The sequence below is a fragment of the Crinia signifera genome, chromosome 3 (genome assembly GCF_055691185.1).
Source record: "Crinia signifera chromosome 3, ASM5569118v1, whole genome shotgun sequence".
Classification (NCBI taxonomy): Eukaryota; Metazoa; Chordata; class Amphibia; order Anura; family Myobatrachidae; genus Crinia; species Crinia signifera.
The window spans coordinates 134,078,755-134,104,403 of record NC_139219.1 but is presented as its reverse complement, the minus strand read 5'-3'; the positions used below and the strand labels follow the sequence as shown (position 1 = coordinate 134,104,403).

At 44.1% G+C, this 25,649-nt stretch overlaps 1 protein-coding gene across 1 annotated transcript; it reads left to right on the top strand.

Annotated features, from left to right (window-relative positions):
- The first annotated feature begins 1,467 nt into the window (after positions 1-1,467).
- Positions 1,468-22,975, top strand: FUCA2 (alpha-L-fucosidase 2). Its single transcript, XM_083176558.1, has 7 exons — positions 1,468-2,113; positions 14,039-14,226; positions 15,053-15,392; positions 18,556-18,766; positions 19,400-19,590; positions 20,521-20,629; positions 22,638-22,975. Exons 1-7 carry the CDS (start codon positions 1,899-1,901, stop codon positions 22,797-22,799), a joined length of 1,416 nt encoding a protein of 471 aa, XP_083032684.1. The 5' UTR covers positions 1,468-1,898; the 3' UTR covers positions 22,800-22,975.
- Positions 22,976-25,649: the final 2,674 nt, after the last annotated feature.

Genomic DNA, 25,649 nt, shown 5'->3' with positions numbered 1-25,649 from the left:
TTACACATTAGTAAATGCTATACTATACATGTTTTATCTTTTAACTAGTATTGCAACTACCTTTCTGAAATGTATCATCATTGACCACATTCAAAGAAAACTAACAAGGATGCTTTGCATGAAGGGACCCAGAGGGATTTTCGGCATTGTCCAGTGCATACAATGCCCCTTATGTCCTCCCTTGTCTGTTCATGCAGGATGACATCATTAACTACCCTTGAAAGCATGCACAGTTAATGATATAGTGTATACACACTAAACTATATGCACGATAATTATACATATTGTGCATTATATGCCAGTCTTGTGCAGGTTGACTTGAGACTGTGTACAGTTATGAATAAACCAAAACTGCTTTTCACACGCTAGCTAGCTGAAATTTGAAAACCCTGTCCGGACGCTGATTGGCTGAATATAGCAAATAGCGGTAATTAGTTCCAAGTCGCCACACGGACGCAGCTGCCCGCCCTGCGGAGACCCCGCTGCCCACCACAGGGACCCTGTCGCCTGCCCCCTGCCACTGACAGCCCCCAGGGATATAAATGCAATAAATCACATGCCATTTATTACATGTATAATGTGGCACATCAAGTGCCAAATCGTAAGCAGCCTCCCAAGGAGCTGCCGGGGGTCTTTCCTAGACAGCTCAGCCAATCAGAGGGCTGCCCAGTGTTTTAAACAGACCCACGCCACCCGCTAGCCCTACGCTACAATGCTGCCATCTGCCAGCACACGATGTGCCATCTCAAGATGGCATGGGACAACAGGTGCTGTAAGGGGGCAATTTCTGCACCACAAGATGCGATCGGGTTCGATGGACATAACACTTCAATGTCACATTGAATCCGATCGCATAAGTGTTTGGGCAGCTTTACACATATTGCAATGCGATCCTGGATAGTAAATCCCACCCAGATAGCATAGCAAATGCAAAAAATGGTAAAAGGGGCACCAGGTGAGAAGATTGCTCCTGTTTTCACCCTGTTATAGTAGCAGTTGCACTATGCTGAGATGTCTGCAACCGTAATGGTGTGTGGCAAGACAGCTGATCGTTCATACCAGCGATGAAGACACCAGTAATTAGTAACATCGACCCAAAGACAACGCAAAAACGTGTTAATAAATACATCCCACCAACCGCAGCAGGGTTTTGGGGCCTAAAGTGAAAAGCCTATAAACTGAAAGAATGTGTACTGCTGCATATAAAACACCCAATCTGACTGAAATATATGTAACATGAAGATGCTAAGTACTGTACTTCAAATCATAAAAACTACACTGTCAGTATTACGGATAAAATGCCACAAGTACACAGTGACAGACCTGTACATGAATAGAATAAGCAGCTGCCAGCACAAAGAATTCTAGCTCACTGGCTAACTAAGTGGCTATCGGACGCTTCTGGGGAGAAAGTGAAACCAAACGCTGCAGCAGCAGGAAGAATATGGCGGAGAAATCTCGCAAGAGGATGCTGATGGTAGTCTAGCTGTGCCGGACCGGTGACATCGCGCTGACACCCCCTCGGCCGCCGCATTGCTGAACACGAAAAACGTTGGTCTCGTGAGAGTCGCTGCCAGCGGGCACACGGCGGCAGCAGTAGTCACACTCCGGCCTATGGCAGTGATACCATATAACAGGAGGGAGATGGCAGGGTTCGATCTAATTCCAAGTGGGCTAAAGTAGGGATGACCTGCAACGTGACAGGGGAGGAGCAATGTCGGAAGAAAGGATTCAAGCGGACAGCCTACTGGGATTTAGCAACTACCCTGCAGGCAGGGCCGGCACAAGGGCACATGCTTCTTCCGCATACAGCGGCAACAGGCCAGGTCATGTGAGTCTCTGTGACAGCGAGCGCAGAGCACGGGGAAGAGGAGGCGCTGCTGCTGTAATCTCCGGCCATGTCCCGCTCCCGGGCACCGCTCCCTCTGCTGGCCGCCCTGCTGCTTCTCTGCTCCGAACAGCCGGTTGGGGCTGCCGCCAGAGTCACGTATGAGCCAACCTGGGAGTCCCTGGATTCTCGACCCATTCCCGACTGGTTCGACGACGTAAAGTTTGGAATATTCATTCATTGGGGCGTATTCTCCGTCCCCAGCTTCGGGAGCGAGTGGTTCTGGTGAGCAGGGCGGCTCCATATATGTATTCGCTGCAGAACCTAGATAGCGCTTCCTATGGAGAGCTGAGCAGTGGGACACAGATAGGGTTGCCACCTCACATATCATTGATTCCTGGAGATTTGCCCAAGCTGTGGGGATGGCCATCGACCATCGATGATTCGAAATCATCGATGGTTCATGGCCGATGTCGAATACTTTTGCCATCGATGGGGAGAACCAGATGGTTTCCCTCCATTGATGGAACAGCAAAACGATGTTGCATAGCTCCGCCCCCTGACACCCGCGAAGCCCTGTGCTTTGATTGGCCCACAGGCCAATCAATCAAACACAATGGATGACCATCGATATTTAAAAATATCGATGGTCATCCATTGCATAGTTTAGCACTATCGATGGCCTGTTGCAGAATTGCCATCCCTACCCAGCTGATGCTTTCCCGGGAAAGTGGGCGTGGCCTCTTCAGGAAGTGGGTGTGGCCTCTTCAATACAGACACTAAAAGTGGACATTGTCAGAAATAAGAGGGGCCCAGTAATAAACGTGGCACAAGTACATAATGACAGCTAGCCCCCTCCCTTCTTCTCCATATTGCCAAGTGTCCTACAGGGGGCCTGACTTGCAACCAAGCCTTAGCCTGCAGCAAATGCATGTATAGTACAAGTGCTCCCAATATAGTTGTGTCAGGTGTGTGTAGCTGTCACAAACACTGTGACAGCTACACACACCTGACACAAGTATACTGGGATCATTTGTGCTGTACAGTACTCACAGTCAGCGTTACCTGCAGATTGGATGCGGTCAGGATGCCAGCATTCACTTTACCAATGCCAGAATATCGACATGCCCTCATCCATAGCGTATGCTGAGGTGAGTTAGGGTCAGGCAGGGGAAGGGAAGTTAGGTTTAGGTACTAGTGGGGGGGGGGCTTAGGTTTAGACCGTGGGAATGGAGTTTGGCACTTAGAAGGTGGGTTTACGGATATGCTGCGGGGAGCCTTGCCTCGATTCTCTGTATCGTAATGTATGTATCCTTTTCACATATGTGCTGTATGTATGTATATAGTATAATGAGAGAGAGAGATACTGCAAATGCACGGCACTCCAAAACTTCTTAGAAAGATGAGTATGGTTTATTTACAAACAACTTGGAGGGTAAGTATGTAGCAGGGCAATCCAAGAATTACCCTGAGTCACACTACCTGGCGCTTAGCAGTACTGTTAGAATATATTTAGACCAATGCTATTTTATAGATTTTGGTTTTTAAACAGCTGCAGCATGCACTTCTATGAGTCTGCCTTGACTCATACAAACGAGAAACAATTGGGGTGGGTTGAAGTGTATTGCGCTGAGTAAAAATAAATGCAGGACACACTGTGTTGATTTTTTCGTTTTATATATGAAAATAGAAAATTAACAATACATATATACACATTTAATGCCTAAATGTGTATATATGTATTGTTAATTTTCTATTTTCATATATAAAACGAAAAAATCAACACAGTGTGTCCTGCATTTATTTTTACTCAGCCAACTAGTGTGTTACAATCAACCATCTAAAACAGCAGCGCAATACACTTCAACCCACCCCAATTATTTACAAACAACGTTTCAATATGTGAACTGTATTGTCATCAGGCAATACGGTTGACGTATTGAAACGTTGCTTGTAAATAAAAGCACTCCGGACTCCTTTATTCGTCTTTTTCGTCAGGCTATATTAATAGCCTGACAAAAAAGCTGAATAAAGGCTTTGAAACATTGCATATACATGCTGTGCTAAGAGTATTTATTACTAAAGTCGTCCGGAGTGCTGCACCACGCCGCTGGTTTATATGAACAATTTGTGTGGGCACCCGATGCAGCATCTACATTAGGATAGAGAGCCGTACTTGCACATACATATATATAGTTCCAAAGTCTGCCGGCACTCCAAAGATAAATACCATCAGCTGTCCCCGGTGCCAGAATGTAGTAGAATAAAACAGTCCAAAATCCCACAGCTGTAGGATTGGGCTGAGGACGGGGTTTGTCCCCCAAAACATCCCCAATACACTGAGTTTCTTTTTGATGCATTAACACCGTCTCCTGAGTGCTGTTTATTTCCCTATGGGATCTTGGACTGTTGACCTTTTTTTGAGTGCTGCCAGGACATAAATTTAAATATAAATATATATATTGCATAGGGACATACTGGGGACATACATGCAAGGGAACAAACTGAATGGAATGACACTACACTGTAACCTGCTGCTGCTCAGCGTCAAAGTGGTGAAGTTTCTTGTAGAACAGCTGATTTCCGCGCTCCCAAGCCGCTACCGAGTTACAGATGCTGCTGATGTCCTGACAACTTTAACAGAGGTGCCTCCAAACATGTCCCGCTGACCACTGCTTATGCTTCCGGGTGCCTGACGTCCCCCAAGCACAGAGAGCACCTCAGCACTCTTGCACTGCAGAGCCACAAGTATATGTAAAGGCGCCCTATGTCTCTGCCGGGCACTTGGAAACAGCAGCGCTGTAGCAGCAAGACAGCGGCCACACCACACCATGCTAACAAATCTGTCTCTGCATCATCTCTCGCGAGTCCCTCTGTAGGCGCAGGTAGCTCCGCAGCGGTGGCAGAATCGTGCGTATAAGGGGGAGGGTTTTTTAAGTCATCCGGAGTCCGGATTCATGAGACATGAATAGCCTCCTGGAGGGTTGCCACCGATTCCGGGAGAGGTGGCAACCCTAGACACAGACCCACCTGCATCTGGTCCAGGTGCCAACGGGAACAGCCCCAGATAAAATACCCCTGCCCATAGTATGCCACTCCTACCAGGAATACAGATCTGTTTTGGTGTACATAGTTGTGTGCCCCACATTTTATTTGGGGATGTACCATCAAATGTCGTGTCTAACTGACTATTGTGTGCATCAATCAGGTGTGTCTACCTTCATTTCAGTTCGAATCTTCTAATTATTCTGTGTAACAGTACACAAAAATAAAGTAAAAAACATACTCTATATGGATGTCACAGGTGTGATCTGACAATGGTCTAGTACAGGGGTTCTCAAAAATTTTGCTCTGGGACCCAGTCAGGCGATAAAAAATTATTACAGGACCCCAGCAAGTTACTACTGAATGGCAGCCACATGTGTGGTCAGTGAAGTGACTGCTATTGTGGACAGGGAGGCAGTGGGTAATGGGAGGATGGAAAATGGAGACAGGGTTATGGAAGAGGGAAGCAGTGGGTGTTTAGTTAATGACTAACCCCTGTGGGTCCTGACCACCTCAGCATGGGGACACAACTCCATGTTGCTGACCATCAGGCTAATATGTCTGTGGAGGGGGGCTCCACAGACATATTAGCCTGATGGTCAGCAACATGGAGTTGTGTCCCCATGCTGAGGTGGTCAGGACCCACTTTGGGGTCGGGACCCACAGTTTGAGAACCGCTGGACTAGTACAATTAATGCTAAACATGCAATTGGTTGATGGGCATTTCTTTTCATGGAGTGCACTTCTAAAAAGCAAAAGTCTCTTTGGTAAAAGGTATTGATAGTGGCAGGGAGGGGTTAATCATGTTCTGCATAGTATTAGGGTGTGCCTGTGCATCCCTAACACTCAATGTGCACACACCTATGTTGGTGTATGTAGTTCTCAGAATACCGTTCACTTATTACATGTGCTGCATGACAGTGTCACACCTGGCCCCCATACACAGGTCCGACTTGTTGAGGGACAAGTTGGACCTGATTTCCCTTCAAGTTTTCTGTCAGCTTCCCGGGAGGGCTACATATGATTTGGCACTTGGGGGCAGATGTATTATAGCGGCACTTATCACGCTGCGATAATACTTCCTGCTTCGCCTCATTAACGAGACGAAGCAGGAAGAGACATCAACAAGATGTATTAACATGATGTCTGCCGAAGCCAGGGAGTGCAAAATACCCCCTCCAGCGATGCCCCCCTCCCCTTGGAGACAGAGCATCAGTTCAGCCGGACGCTCTGTCTCTGCTTGTCCGCCAGACTCACTGGTCATGCACAAGATCTTACTTTTATCACAAGATATTGTGCGCATCCCAGAGCCAGCAGCAGGGCTTATGTCCCTGCAGTGGGAATAGGACAATGCTAGGCCTGGGCAGACGAAGTGGCTGGGGCAGCTTAATGCCTAGGACAGGCATGTCCAACTATGGCCCTCCAGCTGTTGTGAACCCCCATCATGCTTTGCCATAGTTTTAGCACTCCCTAATAGTAAAACTGTGGCAAGGCATGATGGGACTTGTAGTTTCACAACAGTTGGAGGGCTGTAGTTTGGACATGCATGGCCTCGGAGGCTGTTAATGCATCACCCTGTGCTGCAATTGTGGGGGGAATTGAAGGGGACAGCTGACCCTAACATTAGGTGCGCTGATACATTTTTAAATGATATTCCACCCAGGGCTGTGGAGTCGGTAGATAAATGTTCCGACTCCTCTGTATAAATATGCATTTGATACATTCCTTGAAGGAAAGAAAGGCAACATACTTATTATTACTACAGAAACTAGAGGCTGGGAAGCCAACAGTCTACTGTATTGAACAGTTTAAGCAAAGGACAAACACAATGAAAACAAAGTTTTATTAATTTTTTTATAAATTAATGAAATGGCTGGATAGTAGCAGTAGGCATAAACATCAGGAACAGGAACTTTACCAGTTCAAAGATAAAAACCACATTATTTGGTTGTTTTGGGAACAAAAACAATAGGAAAGGTTCAGAAGTGTGGAGCATGAGTTCCGCATGCTTTGTGATGACAACAAAAATCAACGAGCCATAATCTCCGCTGGTTTGCTTGCTCGTCACCATTCAATTCATGGACTCAAGGAACGATTTCTTTACCGAATCATTACTGGCGACGAAAAATGGTGCCTGTACATCAATATGAACCAGCGTAAGGAATGGCTTAGCCAAGGTAAACAAACGACCCTGCGCATGAAAAAAGATCTTCATCCGCGTAAAAAGATGTGCGTATGGTGGGAGAGCTTGGTTGAATGAATTTTTCGAGTCTACACCAGGTGATTTCTACCAACGAGGTATTGAAAACCTTATTGAACGTTGGAAATAAGTTGTAAACTACAAGGGAGAATACATTTATAAGTATTGGTGCTCCGAATTGTGCATTGCGTGCCATATAGTGAAGCACATGAAAAGCATGCTTTTTCACGGTCACTTAACGTGTTTGTTTTGCGGTTACATGAGGCACTGCATGCATTGGTCTTATTCTTATAGTAGAGAAGTCATTAATTATAATTGTCGGAGTCGGTGCATTGTTTGCCGACTCCAGGTACACAAAATTTCCTCCGACTCCACAGCCCTGATTCCACCCCAGTTAACTAGTTCAGCATAATGCTAGTTCATACACCATCCCCTTGGTGTGCCATTTTTTCCCAGCGATAAATCACATGCAAAGCCCAATACACATTCATAAATAAAGTGAAATATATCTTTCAGAAAGCCCATTCTTAGAGATATTTTTCACTTTATATTCTAGTGTGTACACTCAATATTGTTAATGATGCACGCTCCTGCACATAGTAAACAACCCCCTCCTTTGTCCAGCATGTTTGGACAAGGGGGTCCTCATTAATGAAGGCCATTCTGCAGAGGCAGCTCGGCCATCACTCACTTCGAAGCTGATGTCGCTTCCCACTCTGCAGACTATAGTAGTGTGCCTGCACACCTACGACCCTGATTGGATGCGATACATCACACAGGTGCTAAATAAGGACCTGCGTTGTACGCTGATGCATGCGATTCTGATAGATCGTAAGGGCTGCACGTATAAGCTACAGGATCCATTCTGACATGCATCGTTTTAAACAGGTCCGATTTGGCCAGTTTTCATCTGATATATTGGTCCGATCCATTGGAATCTGATGAGAACAGGTCAAATTGGACCTGTGTATGTACACAAGTTGTGATGTCGGTGGCTGGCGGGGGGTGTCAGCATTGGGTGGGAGGGGAAGGAGTGGGAGCCATACTGCATTAAGCAGCATGACCCTCATTCTGAGATAGTAGAACTAGACTGTGCTGCATAGTTTAACAGTATCGTTTAATATTGTTATTATATACCATTTGAATTAAAGAACATTTTTTAATGACCCATTTAAAAAAAGAAGCGTGTGCATTTATGTGCAACGGTCCATACACAATGAGCGTTTTTTGCCCATTTCAGCGATTTTCCCCAGGATGGGCGTCTTTCCATAGCAGGACACTATAGAGAGCCATCCACTCCCTCACTCATCTGCTGATAATACCAGTGGCCAGGGCAGCAATGATGTGGGAGCGTGCAGCAGCACTCACTGCTCATAGCTGCCCCGTACACACTGGGCGACTTTGGAGCTGAAAGCCACTCAAATTAGTAAATTGAGCAGCTTTCAGATGAAAGTCACCGGTGTGTTGTCATGGGGATGGACATTTTGCTGCATCCTAAAGGCTACTCAAAAGACTGGATAGCTGTTGATTGGCTCAGCCAATCAGCGGCGCCCAGTCTTTTGAATAGGATTTTTCAATCCTCCCTGCCAGCCGGACACTGCCTGCCGCACCGCATTGGATGCGAGACATAACTGGTGCTTAGCACCCGCCATGTGCCGCTGATCACTCAAACTTATGTGCAGCCTGTCTGACTCTGATGTGAAAGGGACCGTGCATCGAGTTTCTGAAGGGGTCTCCCATTCGAATTCAGTCAGACAATGTCATGGCTGTGGCATGTCTCAACCACCAGGGGGACAATCACAGCAGGATGGCGATGCAAGAAGTCTATCGGATTTCTCGGTGGGTGGAAGCAAATATTCTGGCTTTATCGGCTGTATTCATTTCCGGGGATTCGGAATGTGGAAGCGGATTTCCTCAGCAGAGCAGAACTGCTAGAGGGAGAATGGGCGTTACATCCAGAGGTGTTCCAGGACATTGTTTCCCTTTGGGGGCTCCAAGAGATGGATTTGATGGGTCCAGACACAATCGTCAGGTGTCCTAAGTTCTGTTCGAGAACCAGGGATCCAACAGCGTGGGCAGTGGATGCCATGACCGTTCCGTGGTGTTTCAGCCTTGCATATGTCTATGTCTTCCCACCATTTGCCATGTTGTCTCAGGTCCTCGAGAGCGAGGACACAAAGGGCGAAGGTCATTCTAATAGACCGGATTGGCCCAGGAGGTCTTGGTATTCCAACATACTAAGCTTCTCAACAGCATTGTGGCGTCTTCCTCTTCGACCAGACCTTCTCAAGCAGGTCCCTTTCTTCATCATGGCCTAGCTCGTCTCAATTTCACAGCCTGGATTCTGAAACATCCCTCCAAGATGTCTCGGAGGCAGTTATCCAAACTATGATTATTGCATGGAAACCTGTTTTAGCAGCAAATTATTATAGAGTCTGGAAGGCGTACCTTAGGTGGTGCGAGAGACAGTAAGTTCACACCTCTAGATTTAAGGTTTCTAGACTTCTGGAGTTTCTCCAGGATGTATTTTCCACCGGGTTAAGCTTACAATCCTTGAAAGTACAGTTGTCAGCTTTGTGTATTTTCTTTCAAAAGAAAGTGGCTTTGTTGCCAGAGGTTCAGACATTCATCCAGGGGGGTTACCCATCTTAAACCTCCGTATAGACAACCAGTGGCGCCTTGGGATCTGTTTCTGATGCAGAAATCACAGTATGAACCGTTAAGGTTGACTGACCTTAAATTTCTGTCCTGGAAACTGACATTTTTATTGGCTATTGCTTCGGCTAGACGTGAGACTGAATTAGGGGCCTTGTCTTGCAAGTCTCTCTTTTTGGTGTTTCATGAAGATAGGGCTGTTTTGCAAACAGTTCTAAAATTTTTGCCAAAAGTAGTGTCACATTTTCATTTAAACCAGGAGATGGTGCTCCCGGTGTTTTGTCCTCCAGAGGAGGTTAGAAATAGGGACAAACTGAAGAAATTGTATGTTGTTCACGTTTTTGTGGACAGGTAAAGGAGTTTCGTAAAACTAACTTGATCCTAGTACTATATGATGTACATAAGAGAGGGTGGCCAGCTTCTAAGCAGACCATTGCTAGGCGGTTAAGGTCGCTTATTGCCTTTGACTAAAGCTGGCAGTCCAGTGCCCTCCAGGTCGGTTGCTTCTTTTTGGTCATGGGGCTACTGCAGGGCTGCCACTTGGTCCTCTGTTCACACTTTCACCAAATTCTACAGGTTCCATGAGTTTGCGTCGGAGGACACTGTATTTGGGCGAGCAGTAATGAAAACTGCAGGCCTGAGCGTACCCTCTTAAAGGACCGGCTCATAAACTTCCCATGGTTGAACTGAGATGAAAGAGAAAAGGGGATTTTTGTAAGAACTTACCATTCGAGTTTTGCCCCTAGGAGTTTCATGCCATTAGAAATAGAGTAATATCGAATGTCGAGTAACACAGTTCATCCGTTCACCCCTGCCTCAGCTTTCCAGAGGAGAAGAGAACTTACTAAGACATAGCCACCGCCATGGCTTTAATACAGTAATACCATGGTAAAAAATATACCAATATGTATGCTGTTAATTATTTGTTATACTGTGCGGTATAAGATGAAATACCCGGATTAAGATATTGTAATGCTGCTCAATATGGTATATGTTATTTGTATAGTTTGTTATTGTCGTTGTAATTTTTTATATATGTAAAATTCAATAAAAGATTAAAAATTAAAAAAAAAAAGAACTTACCATTCGAATCCCTTTCTCTGAATCCATCCTGGTGACACAGCGATTCCTCCCTTACGCTCAGTAAGTTATACCGTTTCATACCGTTTGATTGTGCATATTAATATGTTTGGGCATTGTACTGAGTAATATATCCTAGTGTGCTCTGGAAGTTGAACTGAGGAATGCTGGGATGCAGAAGGGAGAAGCCTGCCTCTCTCTCACAGACTTAGTTTAGTTTCACACACTCCGGTTTTGACCGGACGGCAAAAAGCCGGACAAACTTTATCTGGTTTTTAGCCGGATGGCAGAAGCTTTCACATGATCCGGTTTTTAGCCGGATAAATTGTGTGCTTATGCATAAGCCTGCGTTACCCTAGCCCCGCCCCTCTCATCACATGGGGGGGTTAAAACAGTTTGACTGGCATGTCCAGCCAGTGTTCCTGTAGCCCCGCCCCTCTAGTCACATGGGGGTGGGCTTTAATAACCGGCAGTACCGTGGTGTGTTAAGGCTCCCATTGCCTTCCACACCACACTGAGCAGGGAGGACAGGACGGCCACGGCACGGCAGCCGCTTGCTGCAGTGGTAAGATCCGGCTGCTACCCGGCGGTCGCACCGTGACCGTCCCGTATGAAAGGACCATAGGCGTGCGCAGCACATTTTATTAGGGGGTGCACCATCAAAGGGGGGTGTCTAGTACAACTTATTGGGCATGTCTAACACTGCCCATTGGGTGTGTCTAACACCGCCAATCAGGCATGTCTACCATCATATATTGGCACTCGCTACAATATAAAAAGTCTCTCAGCCGCACCATAATCTCCTGCCTATTTCAGTTTTAGTCTTCTAATTACTCTGTGTAATGATACATGCAAAAAACCTCAAAAACATATATGGATTACGCAGGTATGTAGTGATATGACAATGGTCTAGTACAATTAACATTGCAAAACACACATGATTGATTTATGGGCGCTTCTGGAATACAGTTCTAAAAGTATATGGTAAAAGGTATTGCTAGCGGCAGGGTGGTGTTCATAAGGGTGGGCACAGCATTAGGGGGTGCCTGTGCACCCCTAACACTCAATGTGCGCACACCTATGGAAAGGACAGATAGCTGTCCATTTATCACTGCAGGGACGGCATGGCTTTTAAGCCGTGCAGTATTTTCCCATCCGGTGGCACCAGGACAGTGTGAAATAGCCCTTAGCATAGGTGCCTGGCTCCTGCGGACCCTCCTACATCCCATGGTTGAGCTGTGTCACCAGGATGGATTCAGAGAAATGGATTTGAACGGTAAGTTCTTACAAAAATCCCCTTATTTTAAAGAAAATGTAACAATATAGTTCTTGGAATTTTTTGGGGTTTTCTTTGGAGAGTTGCAGCTGTATTATGGATTTAACCAAGCATGAATGCTCTTAGCTGCCCACCCACGCACAGTGTGGTCACAGAAATGGGGATCACATCAGTGTTATGGGGCCTACACACTTGGAGAGCCCTGGTATTTTCTAAGCCAGTGGTCCTCAAACTATTTTGCTCTGGGACCACATAAGACCATATAAATAATTACAGGACCCTGGCAAGTTACTGCAGAAGGTCATCACATCACATGTGTAGTCAGCAGACAGCACGTACTTGTGGAGGCGCAAAATGATGGGAGGAGTCTAAAATAACAGACAATCCAACAGATTTCTCAGACTGCTTGAATCACTGACTGAGATTAGAAGTGTCATCAGTCTGATGGTCAGCAACATGGAGTCGTGACCCCATGCTGAGAAGGTCGGGACCCACAGTTTGAGAACCACTGTTCTAAGCGATGTTGCTAGATCGTTTAGAAAATGCCCCTACATCGATCCTCAGGACCCCACACAGTGCAAGTTTTGCAGGTCTCACAGAATCAATTTGCTCCACTTGTGGATCTTTTAAAATGTGTTGGTCAGTAATGAGTGCACCTGTCAGGTGATCTGGAAAAGTGGACTGTGTGGGGTCCTGAAGACTGAGTTTGAGAACCACTGATCTAGTTTATTGCCTCACAGAGAACGCTGGCCCAGACAGATTGCTCAGCGGTGCAGCTCTGAGAGTTCTAGCATTGCTCAGAATGCTCATCTCCATGTGTAGGTCACATTACTCTAACTTGGAAATGCACATACCTAGAGGCGTGAGTTAGCACATCACCTCTCTAGTGAATTGATAAATGTCTGTAATTTAGCTGTGAAAAGCTACATAATCTGACTGGTTATGAAATCCCGGATGTCTGGATCCCAACAACAGGGTCCTGGTAAATATTTTCTCTCTACCACTATTCCTATTCCTACCCTTACCCTTAACTTCACCATCTGGCAACATAACTATAAATATAACCTTTTAACTGGCTATGGTCCTGGTGTGTGTGGTTGGGATAATAAGTCTGTAAGGCACACTGGGGAAAGAGATTCAGGGGGATATTCAATCTCCGGCGAGCACCTCCCACCGGGGAGATGCCCGCCGGGCCCTATTCAATGCTGTCTTCCCCGACAGCATTGAGCAGGGTATCTCGGCAGAACGAGCCCGACATCACAAGCTGTCGGGCTCGTTCTGCTGAGAACAGCCGGGAAGTGACGAGCTGCCGGCTGCAGCTCGCCTCCCCGGCCACGCCCCCTTTTCGCTCCCCGGCAGGCGGGACATTGAATCCCGCCTGCGTGTTCTCGGTCAAGCTGACCGAGAACGGGACTGGGTCACGGCGGTCGAGCAAGCTCGACTGCCATGTCCCTGGCATTGAATACCCCCCTCAGTGGCTTAATAATGTCTGGTTATATAGTGTAGCTCAACATGTTGGCACAATGTCAGAGGAAAGTAATAATATTAGAAAATATAACTCTTCTATAAATAAATCATTACCTGCTTCCAAGGTTATAATACATTGTCATCTGATATATTAACTGGTTGTAAAGTACTGTACAGTGTCTTTCTTTCTCTGTTCAGTGTACCTAAATGACAGATGCCCAGTATTGCACATCTGCAGAATAGTGGCTGTGCTATACCATACAAATGTTTTCTGTACAGGTTTCTGTACTAACCTGAATCAGGCCCAGTAGTCATTGCATGAAACAGAGAAGTTACTGTAGATTTTTATCTTTTTTCAGTGTAAAATGGTTGTTTATTGGAAGACTATAACCCCTAAAGTCCTGTCTACTGCGGATGTCAACTGTTTCAGTGTGGTTAAATCAAATAATTAATACATTCCTTTGTGTTTAATGTTGAATATTTTTAGGTGGTATTGGCAAGGAGAAAAGTCTCAGCCTTATGTAGATTTTATGTCAAATAATTACCCCCCGAACTTCAGTTATGAAGACTTTGGGCCTCAGTTTACAGCAGAGTTCTATGATCCGCAACAGTGGGCAAGCACTTTAATGGCATCAGGGGCCAAGTACGTTGTCCTGACATCTAAGCACCATGAAGGTAAATACAGAAGTTTACTTATTATTATTATTATTATTAATAAACAGTATGAAAACAACATGGTATCCAATTTATCAGCCTATATAGAAATGTGTAATACATACAAATCAAACAAAAGGCTTATAGAGGGTACACACGGGGAGACATGAATTATATTTCTATGTAATTTTGCTTACAGAAGCAAAATTGAATCGAAATCAAATGCACATCGAATGCTTTTATTAGCATTCGATGCAGATTCGATCCCAGTTCCCGCTCCCGTGTAATGAAAATCAAATAAATAAATAAGTATTGGCAGGCAAGACTATCTAGTGGAAATCTAATAGTTGAAAAGTTTTCACTGCTGCATTCAATTCGATTCAGTTTCAATCTCCTGCCTGAAGGATCGGGAAATTGAATGGAAAATAGTGAAAATCAAAAAGAAGTAGAAACATTTTCAGAACAGGTTGAATCTAATCGAATCGAACCGTGTGTATGCACCTTTACACTAAAATATGTATAGAAGCCGCTTGGGTTATTGGAATATTACCACTTATATCATTGGCTTTTGCCAGCCTTGTAAAGCTAGCTGGGCATATACACAATTGGAAGTGCTGCGTTGTATACCCCAACGCTAAGTAAGTAAACCTCATGCATACACACTGAGCATGTCTTTTTAATACATGAAGAATGTTGATAGTTTTAATAGGGCTATTTGTGTATTTTAGACTTCTTAATTACTTTTATACTATCTAAAAGAGTAGTATTGGTACTATAGTTATGCATACTGTATATGCTGTCCTCACAGTTTGTAACTATTTACAAAAAATGTTTTCCTTTTTTAAAGGTTACACCTTGTGGGGTTCCAAAGTCTCATGGAACTGGAATTCTGTGGATGTGGGACCAAAGCGTGACCTTGTTGGGGAGCTGGCTGAGGCCATCAGACAGACCACAGACATGCACTTTGGACTTTATCACTCTCTTTTTGAGTGGTTCAACCCTCTTTTTGAACTTGATAAAAATAACTTTTTCCAGACACATTATTTTCCAAATGGTAAATCTTTGCCCGAGTTATATGAGATAGTTATGAAATACAAGCCGGAAATCCTTTGGTCAGATGGAGATGGTAATGCCCCACATACTTATTGGAACAGCACTGGTTTCCTGGCTTGGCTGTACAATGAAAGGCAGGTTTGCCATTTTTACTAATTCTTTATACTTGTTCCATGAAATAGAGGAAAATGTCATTTCAAATAACCATTAACATTGTAGTATATTTATGCTGCAAAAAGAGTCACACATTAGTTATTACTACCTAACCCATAGGTTATTGGCCTACTCTTCATTTTTGTGTGTGGTGCATTTAAAAATGAACATGAAATAGAATGATGCCTATACAATAAGGCAGAATTTTGAGTCAGAATTCCAAAATTAACTTTTAATTTTTTTTTACTTTTTTTGTTTTTGTTTAAACCACTTTATTTTTCATTAACATTTCAATGAAAAAAAAATGTAATCATATTTGTTATAATAATACTGTGAAACATTATGTATTTGAAACCGTGATCAATCATGGTGTTTATTGCTTTCTAACATTAAGGGCGGTATTCAATGTCAGGGTCACGGCAGTCGAGCTTGCTCGACCGCCGTGACCCAGTCCCGTTCTCGGTCAGCTCGACCGAGAACACGCAGGCGGGATTCAATGTCCCGCCTGCCGGGGAGCGAAAAGGGGGCGTGGCCGGGAAGAGGCGAGCTGCAGCCGGCAGCTCGTCACTTCCCGGCTGTTCTCGGCAGAACGAGCCCGACAGCTTGTGATGTCGGGCTCGTTCTGCCGAGATACCCTGCTCAATGCTGTCGGGGAAGACAGCATTGAATAGGGCCTGGCGGGCATCTCCCCGATGGGAGGTGCTCGCCGGAGATTGAATATCCCCCTAAGAATCCAGTAATTTGATATGATTTGTTTGAATTCTTTAAAAAAAAAGGTACTTGTTTCCTAGCACGGCCACAGCGATTTCTATCGTGGTGGTCGTGTCGGAAAAAATCGTGTTGGTCGAGTCGGGTGCATACCAAAACGCACACGACGCGACCGACGCGATGTACCCGATTTCTCCATAGGCTTCAATGTTAAAATAATTTAACATTGAAGCCTATGGAGAAATCGGGTCCATCGTGTCCATAGGCTTCAATGTTAAATTATTTTAACATTGAAACTGAGTCGATTTAACATAGTTAAAAATGGGTAAAGGGCCAATATGGGCCATTTCTCATTGAGTATGGCCCCGTCAAGTGTGTAAAAAATAATGGCCCCCCATTGTGGCCGCCACCCCCACGATTGACGCGAACCGAAGCGTGGCGAGGGGCAGCGGTGCGCGTCCTCCGACCTTTTCATTCCCCTACTATCCACGTCGGCGTGGAGTTGAGAATAGATAAGTGTGGCGAGCGCAGCGACCCCGAAGCGTGGCGAGCCCCGCGAGGGGACGCGGACAGCTGTGAAGCCCGCGAGGGGACGCGGATACCTGTGAAGGTATCCGCGTCCCCTCGCGGGGCTCGCCACACTAATCTATTCTCAACTCCACGCCGACGTGGATAGTAGGGGAATGAAAAGGTCGTAGAACACGCACCACTGCGCTCGCCACGCTTCGGGTTCGCGTCAATCGTGACGGGGCCATACCCAATGAGAAATGGCCCATATTGGGCCTTTTCCCATTTTTTGCTATGTTAAATGGACTCAGTTTCAATGTTAAAATATTTTAACATTGAAGCCTATGGGCAAATCGGGTCCATCGCATAGGCTTTAATGTTAAATATTTTAACATTGAAGCCTATGGGCAAATCGGGTCCATCGCATAGGCTTCAATGTTAAATATTTTAACATTGAAGCCTATGGAGAAATCGGGGGCATCGCGTCGGGCGCGCATAGGCTTCAATGTTAAAATATTTTAACATTGAAGCCTATGGGGAAATCGTGGGCATCGCGTCGGTCGCGTCGTGTGCCTTCTTAAGGCACACGACCAACGCGATGTACCAGAGTTGTGCTTTTTTCAAAGGAAATCGCGGGCATCGTGTGCCTTAAAGTTAAGGCCCGCGATTGTGGCCGTGCTAGGAAACAAGTACCAAAAAAAAAAAATCTTTTAGTTTAACAATTAAAACATGCAAAAGTACTTTTCAGAGAAATACACACAAAAAAAAGGAGGTGCTGTTAAGCATTTAGCATTGGGTATGTCACAAACCATGAAGTGTTTCTCTCTGTATTGCCTGTTTAATGTGTTGCTGCTGTTACTCTTTAAGATTGTGAGTGTTAACTGTTTTTTTCCCTGTCCTATGGGAATGTTGGGGGAGAAGTTTGATGCTCGGTGGATTTAGCACCTCTTATCGGATTCACTGTTGTGTGTGTGATTTTCTGCATTACCACAAGCAACAAGAATGAAGAATAACACCAATGATTCCCTTACAATAGGCCTTTTTTTTTTTTAAGAAGTCACAGTGTTGTGCCTGTAGTCACAGCATATTATAAAAAAAACAGTGTTTAAAAAACAAAACAAAAAAAACCCCATTTGGTTTAAACTAGCCAACCATGGGTTATATACAGTATACAGCTACTCTTAAAACAATAAGAACGTAATAAAAACTCCTCTGGGTAACTTTTGTTGGATATTTGCAGCATGACAGACCAGTACTGAAACATGATCCCAATCACAGCGGCAACCCTGAGGTGGTGCTTTTACTGTTTGTAGGTTTTAAAACACAGCATGGACTGACTCTTTATATGCTCTAAATACCCGTGATTAAAACATTGGCTCACATGACTAAACAGATGTGAACTTTCTTTGGAACATAAAAGTGGGTTAACATTAGTATACCATTTTTAAAGTTGGGTACACACACTGCATTTTGCAGGCCAACCTGGCAGATGTTGGGTTGTCGGCCTGATTATTTAGTATCTACACTACACCTGTTGGTCCAAAATGTATGGAATTGGCTCCTGTTGCAACATCCTCTGTCCTTCATGTAATTTTATAATTGATAGACAAATTCATTGTCTACAGAACTGATTTCCGCTGACCATTGTATAGAGACATCGATCAGTGAGACAAACTGGAACCAAAGGCAGGGTTTAAAACGTAATTATTATTATTGGGTAGTGTGTACACCGTTTTAGATATTTTCTGCATCGTTTTGGTCAAAATGGGTCTACTTGTTGCCATTGTTTGTAACTTGCTTTTCTTATCTAAATAATATGCAGATATAACAATGTTACATATTTAAGGAGCTATATAATTGTGGATAAAACTATTTGTTGTCGCTGGAGATCCTTTTTTTACCAATACTTCTTTTTCTCACACACTTTAGCCCAGTTCGAGATATCATAGTAACAAATGACCGCTGGGGATCTGGCTGTATATGTAAACATGGTGGCTATTACACATGTAGTGACCGCTTTAACCCTGGACACCTACTACTTCACAAATGGGAGAACTGTATGACTATTGACCAGCGCTCTTGGGGATACCGGAGGAATGCTTTAATCTCTGACATGCTGACCATTGAACAGCTGGTGCAGGTGAATATATATATTTGAGAGCAAAACATAATTAACACAACCTTGCTACCAATGGCAGACATTTAAATTGCCCTATAGGGAGCATGCACTCATTTATAGCTAGCATAACATACCATTTGTTTGCTTATCTTGAAACGCTGTTTATTTTTAAATAAAATCGCAAGAAAGTGAACTAAAAACACTAGTGTGTGTGTGTGTATGTATGTATGTATATATATATATATATATATATATATATAATTTTGCTATTATTCTAACCTCAAAAACCCAAAGAAAAACTTGACATGCACTTGAAAATTATATTTATTTTGTTATTTTAAATGAAAGTCAGAAAATGTGTAGCAATAACATGGCAGCCTGAGGTGTATAATTGAAACCAACCAACAGCATCAGATGAGGACACCCCTTTGTTTTCCTGATGCCAGGATGGGGGTGATCTTGACATTAGAAACACCATCTTTTGACTTGATGTTATTGTCTGGTGATAACCCAAAAACTAGTAATTCGTGATAATTTTATGAGAGATGTAATTCCTCTTTTTTAAACAAGGGTTCCATCAAGCTTGTTGGTGTCAGGATGCGGAGGTCAGTCAGTGTATGTTTTGTGTAATTGTTTATTATTTGCACGTTACAGGAGTTAGTTGAAACTGTGTCCTGTGGTGGAAACTTGCTGATGAACATTGGTCCCACTCATGATGGCAGAATCCCTGTAATATTTGAAGAGCGCTTAAGACAGATGGGGAAATGGCTTAATGTCAACGGGGAAGCTATTTATAGCACAAAGCCTTGGAGAGCACAGAATGATTCTGCAACTCCAGGAGTTTGGTAAGCATAATATCTACTTCCTTTTGTCTTATGTTCCTATTTTTGAAGAGGTTGTACACATTGAAGCGAGTTTGTTTTATTAATTTTTTTTGTTATACCAAGACTTTTCTAAACTTCCTTACATTGTCAATGCTACACTGGATAATAGTGTTCCTTCTAGGAACTGGGCAGGGCGGGGGCAGAATGAAAGGGACGGACTGGGACACCAACGTAACCAAAGTGGGCGGGCCTGGCCCGGCGATGTCCCCAAACCTGGCGGGTCAGGCCCGCTAACATAATCATTGGGGAGGTGGGCCAAGCCCCGCTGAAGTAACTGCTGGTGGAAGCACTGGGCATCTACAGGGGCACTGGGCTTCGCCGTGTGCACCAGCAGGGTCAGGCATAAAGGCTGTTCTAGCAGGACGCTGCTAGAGGAGCAGGGTGCATTTTACCCTTTTTAAAAAAAATTATCTAGTGAACACTAGATAAAAACTGGATTCAGAGAGCAGCTCTAGCTCGCACTTATATTTAAATTCAGCAGACCTAAATCAATTTGTCTTGTAAATAGAACCCGGAATGATGTCATTCATTAGAGTATGTAAGAAACATTAGAGTCCACTTTCCATTCCTGTTGGCTTCAGAGGAGCTGCCTTTTTGATAAAGAAAAAATTAAATAAAGCAGTCACTGATGTTAAAAGAAAATTGTCTGACTGGCATTTATGTTGGATTTATATTTTTGAATGATTATGCCTACAATAACAATGAAACACTCCCAACTAGGAAATATGTAACATTACACTACTATGTTGCTTAGCCATACTCCCACATTTGATCATTTAGTTCTTTTTTCTTTCTAAATTTTTCTCATAACTTTTGTTTAATTTGCCGTTTACAACTTACTTGCATTATGTCATCTTTAAGAGCCCACTGATGTTTAAAATTAACTTACAGGTACACATTTAGACCTAAAGAACAGTCTCTGTATGCTATGTTTTTGTCGTGGCCCGTCAGCTGGAAAATACTACTTGGGGAACCCAGAGCTACCAGTGGAGAGACAGAGGTACTTTTCTGCTCTTAAGAGGTTGCTGTTCAGATTCTATGCTTTTGGATTTGCCATGTTCTCTGTAGTCTTCTCACTTACTTTATTCCTTGCAATGTTTAATCTCAAATGATGTTCTCGCAACTGAACAGATATAAATATATATCATGTACACTTAAGACATATCACTTTGATAGTTCAGTGGTTGAATTTTTATGTACAGTAGGTTCCCATTTTCAAGGCCTTTATATCAATGGGTATAGGTCCACAGATATAGATCAATATGAAATACCAAGACACAGAACCACATATAAGAAGCACTACATGGGTGCGTGGCCACGGCAAAGAGGAGGTTGGAAGCAAACCTTCGAACTCCCTGGTCCTTCATCTGGAAAAAAATACCCCTGTGCAGCCGCCTGCCCGCAAAACCCTTTCACCTGCCGGTGCCCTGCGGCGCGGGGATCCCCGTGACTGCGGCTGTGCTGTTTGGTTGCTGTGCCTGCGCTGGGGAGCTGCTGGGAGTGGTGCTGCCTACACCCGGAAGTCCCCGCTCAGACCTCGGCTCCCGCGTCTCCGACCCTCTGCTTCCTGTCTGCTGATTGCGGCTCTCTGCGGGACCTTACTAACGGGCAGACCTCTGCCTGCAGGGAGCCATATATAGTTATTAGGATCAGTGGGTTCCCTCACTTTGGTGGCTGGTACATAGATTGTCTTCAACCTTAAGGAGCCCATACACAGTCCGTTGTGGACCGGCTCCATTCTGTACTATGCGATGCGCGCTCCTGCGCATCACATAGTACGGTACAAAAAGTATGTGCTGCACATACTTTTTGTACTAGGTAAACATCGTATCGGATCGCAGTGCATGCACAAGGGATGCGATCCGATACGATGTGTGCTGTTTAAGCACAGAACGGATCCAATGAATGGACCGTGTATGGGGGGCTTTACTGCTAGTCAGGTTATATCAACTGTGCTAGTTGTTATTTTTGGGAAGGGTGGGAGGGTTCTTTTAATCCTTCCTCTCTTGGTTGTTGTTAAGGATAGCGGTAATGGTATGCAAGGTTGGTTGGTGGGTGGGGTTATGACTATATGTTTTGTTGCTTTGTTCTGTAAATTTTTTTTTTTCTGGATGTGATGCTATATGTACAGGGCCAAAGTTCTTGCAATGACAATTTCCTAGATAAACCTCCATCTAGTCTTGTGGATGCCACAATTCAACACTTTGCAGTTGTTAATCACTGGGTTTGTGGCATCAACAAATGGTACAAAATGTAGGTCCATTCTAAACCCATAGTAAATATCTTTGTAGGGTCACATTTTCTTTAGTAGAATTGGAGGCAGGTTACAGACTTTGGAATTGATGTGCTGTGATTGAACTGCGTTCTAATTGTCTCATTCAAGTACCACTAGGTAATGTAGTGGTGGGTAAACCTCTATCCATTCCTCAGTAAGTGTACAACAGTCTTTTTAGCTAGCATGAATCTTAACAGAGTAAAGCGGTTCACATCTCAGTTGCATTTATTGATGGGCCCGATTCAGAGCTGGTTGCAGATTTGCGACATTTTGCAAAGATAAAACCTCTGGCGATAGCCTGTGAGGGGTGCCCAGTAGAGGGCAAGGTGGAGGCTGTCCCCCACCATAAAATGCCTGCAAAAATTTGTGGGGGCATGGCTAATGGTGAGCACTTTGCTACACAGCAACGCACTTGCACATAACCATCGGCTCCCTAGCTGCAAAGCCAGATGCAGACCGGCCATGTTTGGGTTACACCTGCCGCATGGCACATCAAATTATTGCCGCCCACCCCCCACTTCAACTACGGTCATGGCGAGACTGCAGTTTAAGTATGCATGCGCTGAACTCACTGAATAGCAATCTACGCACTTTGCGGGGAAGCCTGAATCAGGTCTGATGTCACTAATTAATTCAAGTTACAAAGCATAACATGATATTACACAAATACTTTATGTACAGGCTTAGAAGCTTGCTACACAAATATATAATCACACTGGTGTTTTTGTTTCAGGTTCAGCTGCTTGGATATGAAGGGAGCCTTAATTGGTCACCACTAGGAGAGAAAGGAATGGTGGTATCGCTGCCTGTACTCGGTCCCTCACAAATGCCTGCCCAGTGGGCCTGGGCGCTAAAGATCACCAAGCTAAATGAAGTTATAGTGAAAGCCTCTTGAGAGACAAAGTTGTTGACACTGTAAATGTGAAAATACTTCATCAAGACATCAGCAGATACAACTCAGGAATTTTTTAAATGAAAACAACTTTAGTGTGCTTAAGTAAATATGACTTTCTGTATTTGTTGAAGCAATATTTACATATAATTACCAGTAAAGATACATTTTAAAAGAGATTAATTAATTAAAGATGTATGTATTATTTTCTTGAGTAAAAGATGAACAAAGTTTATTCATAAATTCTCTAAGATTTTTCCACTCATTGTACTTAATTTTGGATGTGGTAAAAAAAGCTACATTTTTCTGTACCTTTACTATGCCCACTTAAGCACTTTCATGCTTTCCTTTATTCCCCCATTTCAGCCATCCACTCCCATGCACTTTGTGTAACCCTATGCATACAACCCCACATTGTACAGCACTAATAGCCATGGTTCTCTTACCCCATTTACCTCCAAACCTAGATAGTCTAGTTCTCTGCACAGCGGTTCAAAAATAGTTTCAGAATATGTATTATCTACTACATTAGGAGAATTTGCAGGAATTAAGCCATCCCAATATAGCTTAACAAATCTGTTTCTCGGTCAGCACAACACCAATAAAATCGTACCAGTGACTGCATGAAGAGTATATATATATATATATATATATATATATATATATGGTCTACAACAACTCTGAATGTTATTGCTATTTATACCCATACATGTGCATGGCAATAAAAATGGGGTTTTGGCTTAGGTCTCCATCGACCCAGGTCTTGCTTATATCTAAGAGTCTGACCTAGGTCCGGGCCCCTTCAATCGAACAGGGTTATTCCCAGGATTTGCAACCCAGGTCAGGCTGGCTTCTGTTTGAAAGGTATGGCCTAAGTCTTGAGGAGATGGCCTACAAGGGGACGCGGATACGCAGGACTCACCACACTTTATAAAATTAACTCCACACCCACGTGGACACTGGGGGTATGACGTGGATAATGGGGATATGATTGTGTTAGTGGGTGAAATGTGTGGCGATAGTGTGTGTGTGTGTAGTGCTTTATACTTACCCTCTTTCAGGCCGGCAAACGTCCATCACGATCCCCGCAGCGATGTCCCTGGCACCAGTGTTCCCTTCCTCCGACACTCTCCTCCTCCATTATGCTCCCAGTTAACGGACTGTCCCGAGCAGCAGTGTTCCCCTCCTGGTAGTCACCCCCCGGCGCCAGCAATGTACGCAATTAGAGTAGTGCCGCTGCAGGAGCAGGGAAACCATGTGATGCTCCCCCAGCGGCAGTACGCTGAATTACGTACATTGCTGGCACCGTGGAGTGACTGCCGGAGGAGGAGGGGAACTCTGCCGCTGGGGTGCCGGAGGAGGGGAATGCTGGTGCCGGGGACATCGCTGCAGGGATTGTGATTGTCGTTAAGTAAGTTTAAAGCACTACACACATTAGCAGGGCGCCCGGCTATGCTACACGGACAACGTAGCCTAAGGTACGTCACGGACAACGTAGCCTAAGGTACGTTGTCTGCGTAGCGTAGCCGGGTGCACTGCTAATACTCAAGTACTCAAATTGGTAATGATTTTACACGTCAAACCACCATTCTAGTTGTGAGCCTAAGGAGCAGAACCTTGTGATGGGAGTTTTTTTTTTTTTTTTGCTGTTGCAGTACTAGCAGTTTCTACACTGCATGTACTAGGATATTAAAACCACTGCAAAATGCCAATGTTTTCAGTTCCCCCCCTCCAACCAAATGCATAATACATATGGTTGACAAAATTAAAAAGTGAAGAATTAAAGTTCACACACAAAAAAAAACATATAAAGAATATATCCCCTAGGCTCCTTTAATATCTTATTTAAAGCCTTGAGATTCTTTGTTAAAGTGTTTCTTCCCCTCAAGATATTATGTACAAATTCCCCATTCACAGTACCTCTGAAATCAATAATGGATGGAGTGCACCCAGTGCTCTGTCTCCAGTGGCTCTATAAGAATACATGTGTGTGGGTGGTGCCAGTGGAGTATGTGCTGCAGGTGTCAGAAATCATGGGTCCTGCGCTGTATGGTGGACACCTGTCAGGTTTATCCTGCTGTTCTACAACCTATATAATGGATTAGAAATCAGTTTCCACCTTCATACAACCTTTTGTCATCCAGTCAACCCTTCCCCTTTCCTCCATTCACTTCTCTCCTTTGGCACAGGTTAGTGCAGAGGATGGGCAACCTATGGCATGTACTTGCTCTGGGCACAGTAACTCTACACTACGCTTTTGTATACACTTCATGTAACTTACATTACAGAATATTATAGTCATTTTTATAGGCCATGTTTCAAAATTTCTATTTCTGGGTTACAAAGTGTTTTACATTCTGAATGGTTTGCCACTAGATGTTTACAAATTTGCAAGGTACATAGTACAGACTTTAGCATATTCACCTGTATCAATTGGATCTGAGCTGGCAATAGCAGAGGTGAGGAGACTAAAACACCCCTGATCTTCACTACCCTTTGCCAGGAGGTAAACATTTTGATGTGCCTGGTCTGATACAGAAGCGGATTGTGCATTAGCAATTTAGGCCTCCAGAAAAAAAGTAGACAAGCGGGGTCACAAAGATGCATGCAGAATCAGTTCAAAGTCAGGAGACAGGAGAAATGTCAAAAGCCAAGGCATAAATTAAGCGGAGTTCAAAATATGGATAGTCAGGAAGCTGGAACCAAGAAACACTGGCACATAGGTTGAAAACCTAAAATTTTGTCACAGATCTGTACAGAAAGCGACCTTTAATCCCACAATTCACATTAGCCGGGTGATTTCAAATTAGGAGCAGATTTGCAATGCACCAAAATGATTTTCACAGATTTCAT